General features: G+C 40.5%; 1 protein-coding gene and 1 pseudogene across 1 annotated transcript; both read right to left on the bottom strand.

The window, feature by feature from the left end:
* Positions 1-2,657: 2,657 nt before the first annotated feature.
* On the bottom strand, positions 2,658-3,087 carry LOC125930841 (60S ribosomal protein L10-like). Its single transcript, XM_049642919.1, has one exon. It carries the CDS (start codon positions 3,047-3,049, stop codon positions 2,747-2,749), a length of 303 nt encoding a protein of 100 aa, XP_049498876.1. The 5' UTR covers positions 3,050-3,087; the 3' UTR covers positions 2,658-2,746.
* A 23-nt stretch (positions 3,088-3,110) lies between these two features.
* LOC125931145 (uncharacterized) lies at positions 3,111-3,252 on the bottom strand (annotated as a pseudogene).
* Between the last annotated feature and the right edge of the window lie 2,976 nt (positions 3,253-6,228).

The following is a 6,228-nucleotide window of genomic DNA, read 5'->3' as shown; positions in this document are numbered from 1 at the left end:
GCTGGTCATCATAGATCAGTGACGGACAGACACACAGGTGCCCGGCCAGTTCCAGCTGTTCCATACCTAGCTCCTCTTCCCAACTGCCGACAAACAGCTGCCCCAGGCCCACCACCTGAGGCCCACCTGCAGAAGCCAGAGCTGCACAAAGGCAATGGCTTCCTGTCACCCTCCCCTCAGCTCCCCTTCTTGGCCTGGAGTCTGGGTTTCTTACACCGACTGGCTAGTGACCCCAATGCAAGACCTTCATTTCCTAGCTCATCATAACTGTGTGAAGTCAATTCTAGAAGAAGTCCCTTCCATAATACTCAGGGAACTGTTCTCCCCTCACCAACAATGACTGGTACAGATAATGTTCCACATTATAATCAGGAGAAGTAAGCATATCCTGTGTGTCTTTTACTGTGCTAGGTGCTACGGCCAGTAAAATCTAATATAACAATATAGTCCCATTAGAATGTAACCTGGTTTTTTTTAGTTTATTTATTTTGAGAGATAGAGCGAGTGCAGGGGAGGGGGCAGAGAGAGAGGGAGAGAGAGAATCCCAGGCAAGCTCTACACTGTCGGCACAGAGCCCCACGCGGGGCTCAAACTCACGAACCGTGGGATCACGACCTGAGCCGAAATCAAGACTTGGACAATTCACCGACTGAGCCACCCAGGAGCCCCTAACTTGTTTTGTTTACTGAAAAAAAATCCCAGGGTTGAGGATGGTACCTAGCATAGAGTAGATAGTCATAAATATTATCTTCATGAATGATGAATGATACTTCTATAATTTGGGTAATATACATATGTACACGTGTATAAGTATGTATACATACATGTATGTATATGTACACATACGTGTGTGTGTGTATCAAATATCCTTTTTTATTGTTTATTTTAGTATTTAGACACCTTTGGTCTCTATCTTACCCCCAACTATTTTCCTATTGGGAAAAGCAGGGTCGACTATAATCTAAGTAGTGCACCAATTTTTTAAAATTTTTATTTAAATTCCAGTTGGTTAATACATAGTGTAATATTAGTTTCAGGTGTGCAATATAGTGATTCCACATTTCTATACAATATCCAGAGTTCATCACAAGTGCACACCTTAATCCCCATCACCTATTTAATCCTTCCCCCCACCCACTTCCCCTCTGGTAACCATTGGTTTGTTGTCTATAGTTAAGAGTCTGTTTCCTTGTTTGCCTCTCTCTTTTTTCCCCTATGATTATTTTGTTTCTTAAATTCCACATACAAGTGATATCATATGGTATTTGTCTTTCTCTGACTTATTTTAGTTAGCATAATACTCTCTAGCTCCATCCACGTCATTGCAAATGGCCAGATTTCATTCTTTTTTTATGGCTGAGTAATATTCCATTGTACATGCATACCACATCTTTAAAAAAATGCTTATTTATTTATTTTGAGAGAGAGAAAGGGGGGGGGGCAGAAAAGGAGAAAGAGAGAATTCTAAGTAGGCTTAGCACTGTTAGCACAGAGCCCAACATCAGGCTCGAACTTACAAATTGTGAGATCATGACCTGAGCCAAGATCAAGAATCAGATGCTCAACCAGCGGAGCCACCTGGGCACCCCTATACCATATCTTCCTTACCCACTCATCAGTCGATGGATGTTTGGGCTCTTTCCATAATTTGGCTATTGTAGATAATGCTGCTATAAACATCAGGGTGCACATACCCTTTGAATTAGTATTTTTGTATTTTTTGGGTAAATACCTAGTAGTAAAATTGCTGAATTATAAGGTAATTCTATTTTTAACTTTTTGAGGAATCTCTATACTGTTTTACAAAGTGGCTGCACCAGTTTGCATTCCTACCAACAGTGTAAGAACGTTCCCCTTTTGCCAAAACCTGTTGTTTCTCGTATTGTTAATTTTAGCCATTCTGACAGGTGTGAAGTGGTATTTCACTGTAGTTTTAATTTGCATTTCCCTGATGATGAGTGATGTTGAGCATCTTTTAATGTGTCTGTTGGCCATCTGGATGTCTTTGGAGAAATGTCTGTTCATGTCTTCTGCCCATTTTTAAATTAGATTATTTTTGAGGGTGTGTTGAGTTTTGTAAGTTCTTTATATATTTTGGACACTAGCCCTTTATCAGATATGTCATTTGCAAATATCTTCTCCCATTATGAACGCTGCCTTTTAGTTTTGTTGACTGTTTCCTTCTCTGTGCAGAAGCTTTTTATCTTGATGAAGTCCCAATAGTTCATATTTCCCTTTGTTTCCCTTGTCTCCAGAGACATGTCTTGTAAGAAGTGCTGCAGCTGTTGTCAAAGAGGTTGCTGCCTGTGTTCTCCTCTAGGATTTTAATGGTTTCCTGTCTCACATTTAAGTCTTTTATCCATTTTTAATTTATTTTTGTGTATGGTGAAATAAAGTAGTCTAGTTTCATTCTTTTGCATGCTGCTGTTTAGTTTTCCCAACACCATTCATTGAAGAGACTGTTTTTTTCCATTGGGTATTCTTTCCTGCTTTGTTGAAGATTAACTGACCATATAGTTGTGTGTTCATTTCTGGGTTTTTATTCTGTTCTATTGATCTATGTGTCTATTTTTGTGCCATGCTCTGATTTCTAATGCCCAAGGAAAGGTCTCCAAAATTCCTATTGCCATTTGCCTAGGAGATTATCTCTATCCATCTATCTATTCATCTCCTTTTTTTTTTTTTTTTTTGACAGGAAGCAGGATTTATTGGTGGGCATGAATGGGGAAGGGCAGTGCTGAGGTTCTCATGAGTGCAGAGCCCGCCATTTGTCCAAGGGGCAACAATTAGGGATGTATTTGACCCCACAGCCATCTGGGATGAGCCACTTTTCAGCCACCATGTCTTCAAATTCGTCCGCGTTAAACTTAGTAAAGCCCCACTTCTTGGAAATGTGGATCTTCTTGTGGCCAGGGAACTTGAACTTGGCCCTACGCAGGGCCTCAATCACATGCTCCTTGTTCTGCAACTTGGTACGGATGGACATGATGACTTGGCCAATGTGGACCCTGGCCACCGTGCCCTGGGGCTTTCCAAAGGCACCCCGCATACCTGTCTGGAGCCTAGATTGGAGAAAGCATGAGGCCAACCCTCAATGTCCACTGGAACAAAACTGTCTCCAAGGTCCCTTAGGGCAACCCGTACAACCAACAGGCTGCATACACTACCAAGGAGGCTGCTGTTCGCAGCCATTGCACACTTATCTATTCATCTCCTAAGCAAAGTGGTTTCTTAGTCAAAGATTATTTTCAGAGCCCTCAGTGTATATATGTTTCACACCTTCTCCAAAGCCTCCATCACACAATCATCTATTCTGCCCGCTCTTTGTTATTTGTTTCCATCACTTCCCGTTTCAGATGCTCAGTGCCTGTAGCTTTAATGGTTAAAAATTATAATTAGACTTATGTTATACTTTAAAAACTATTTTTATTATGTTTTCCAGTTCTAAAGGATAGCACATGATGAATTTTTCAAAAATCCATTGATTTATTATAAATTTAAAGTCAAGCATGTTTCCTGTTTGTATTCAGTGTTATCTCAGTCATTTATAAAAAATTTTTCTATAATTGATAAACAAGTAAGGGACATTAGGAACCTTGGAGACTTTCTCCAGCTGTTATAAATGACAATGTACTACTTAGACAGTACTCTACCTTGCTTTCCACATAGGAGGTTCTGAGTTGGAAAATGGTCAGGGGCCAAGTTAGGCACCAAAGGTATTTAAATGTTAAAATGAGCAAAAAGGAAGGGGATATAACACGTGGACTATAAGTAAATATACAAAGTTCATAGAAAATGAAGATAAAAATTAGGAAAGAAGGCTAATGAGTATATTTATAGATTTTGACCATAGGCATCAAACGTAATGGGAAAGCATTAGCATATAACCTTGGTAGGGACAAAATTTTTTGTGTACATTGCTTTCTTAGGAAGAGTGTATCTATTTGGGTGCAGAAATTATCATTTGCCCTTAATTTTTGTCACTTAAATTTAATAAGCTGACAATCTGGAAACATTATTAGAAGACAACTTGGTGGTCACCTGGTCCCATCCTTTTATTTTGCAGCTGAAGTAACTGGGGCCCAGAGAAATTACATACTTGTTCAGGTCATGCTAACATATAGGGTAGAATCTAGAAGCTGAAAAAAGTCTTATTATTTCTAAACATTCTCATTGAGTCAAAATACCTGAGGTGGCCCATTCCATCTTTGATCAATTCATTAATTCATAGCCTTTTAAATTTTTGGAGCCCATTGTTAGAAGTGAAGGATGTTATCTAATAAGAAAAACTGGTCTTTCTGGTGGTTCTGTCCCTCTCATTGAGTAATGTATTTAGTTTCAGTGGGACTTATTTATTTATTCATTTTTATTATTTCTGAGAGAGAGAGTGTGCATGTGTGCTCAAGTGGGGGAGCGGCAGAGAGAGATTGAGAGACACAGAATCCGAAGCAGGCTCCAGGCTCTGAGCTGTCAGCACAGAGCCGGATGCAGGGCTGGAACTCACAAACCACGCAATCATGACCTGAGCCGAAGTTGGCCACTTAACCCACTGAGCCATCCAGGTGACCCATCAGTGGGTTTTATTTTAATTTTTTATGAGGGTACACATTTTTGGACACTAAATGATCATATAACATTTTATAATAACTCTAAAACATCATTCTACTTCTTATATATACCTTGCTTTTCTTCTATACAATAGTTGAAAGCAAACAAGAAAACCAACCCATTTATAATAGCACCAAAAAATACTTAGAAATAAATTTAACACAAGAAGTATACATCTTAAATGCTGAAAACTTCAAAATATTGTTGAAATAAACTGAAGAAGACCTAAGTGGAATGACATTCCATGTTCTTAGAACAAAAGACTTAATAATTTTGTTAAGACAGCATTATTCACAAATTGATCTACACTTCTATGTCACTACTCCCACAATTCAGGATGACCTTTTGCAGAAATGAAAACAGATCCTAAGATTTACATGAAAATGCAAAGGACCCAGAATATCTGAACAATCCTGAAAAAGAACAAAGTTGAAAAAAAATCACACTCCCTGATTTCAAAACTTATTACAAAGCTACATAGTCAAGATACTGTGATATTGGCATAAGGACAGACATACAGATTAATGGAAAAGAATTGAGAGTACTGATATAATCTCTCACATTTATGGTCAGTTTGTTTTCAACAAGTGTACCAAGACAATTCAATAGTGAAAAATAGTCCTTTCAACAAATGGTAGTAGGAAAACTAGATATCCACATGTCAAAGAATGAGGTTGTATCCTTTCCTTACACCATACACAAAAATTAACTCAAAATGGATCAAAGACCTAAATGTAAGACTAAACAAATAGAAAACTCTTAGAAAATATAGGAGTAAAATTTTGTAACCTTGAGTCAAGCAAAATCTTCTTAAATATGACACCAAAAGCCCAAAGAAAGAATAAATTGGACTCCATCATAATTAAAATATTTCATACTTCCAAGGATGCCATCAAGAAAGTAAAAAAAGAGGCTTCTGGGAAGATGGTGGCGTAGGAGGACGCTGGGCTCACTGCGTCCTGCGGATCACTTAGATTCCACCCACACCTGCCTAAATAACCCAGAAAACTGCCAGAAGACTAGCAGAACGGATTCTCCAGAGCCAAGCGTAGACGAGAGGCCCACGGAAGAGGGTAGGAAGGGCGGAGAGGCGGTGTGCGCTACACGGACTGGCAGGAGGGAGCCGGGGTGGAGGGGCAGCCCACCGGCAAAGCAGAGGCCCCAAGTCTGGTTTGCAAAAGCAGAGGGGCCGGATGGAGTGTGTTCGGATAGCAAGCGGGACTTAACATCTGGAAGGTTATAAGTTAATAGATCTGCTCAGAGAGCGGGAGGGCTAGAGGACAACGGGAGGGACAGTTGTTGAGCCCTGGACGACAGAGCTCAGCTTGGCAGGGAACAAAGGCGCTTGCCAGCGCCATCTCCCTTGCCCATCCCCCAGCCAAAATCCCAAAGGGAACCAGTTCCTGTCAGGGAACTTGCTTGCACCATGCAAACACCCAACGCTGTGCTTCTGTGGATCCATCCCTCCGGTGGCAGGTCTGACCACCTCCCGAAGCAGATCACTGAAGGATAAGCAAGCTGAGCCTGCCCCTCCCACCCCTGTGCACCTTGCTGATCCACCCCAGCTAATATGCCAGATCGCCAGCACCACAAGTCTGGCAGTGTGCAAGTAGCCCAGAT

Source organism: Panthera uncia, chromosome A2, assembly GCF_023721935.1.
Source record: "Panthera uncia isolate 11264 chromosome A2, Puncia_PCG_1.0, whole genome shotgun sequence".
Taxonomy (NCBI): Eukaryota; Metazoa; Chordata; class Mammalia; order Carnivora; family Felidae; genus Panthera; species Panthera uncia.
Note: the sequence above shows the minus strand (reverse complement) of the source record. Positions and strands in the feature narration are given on the sequence as shown.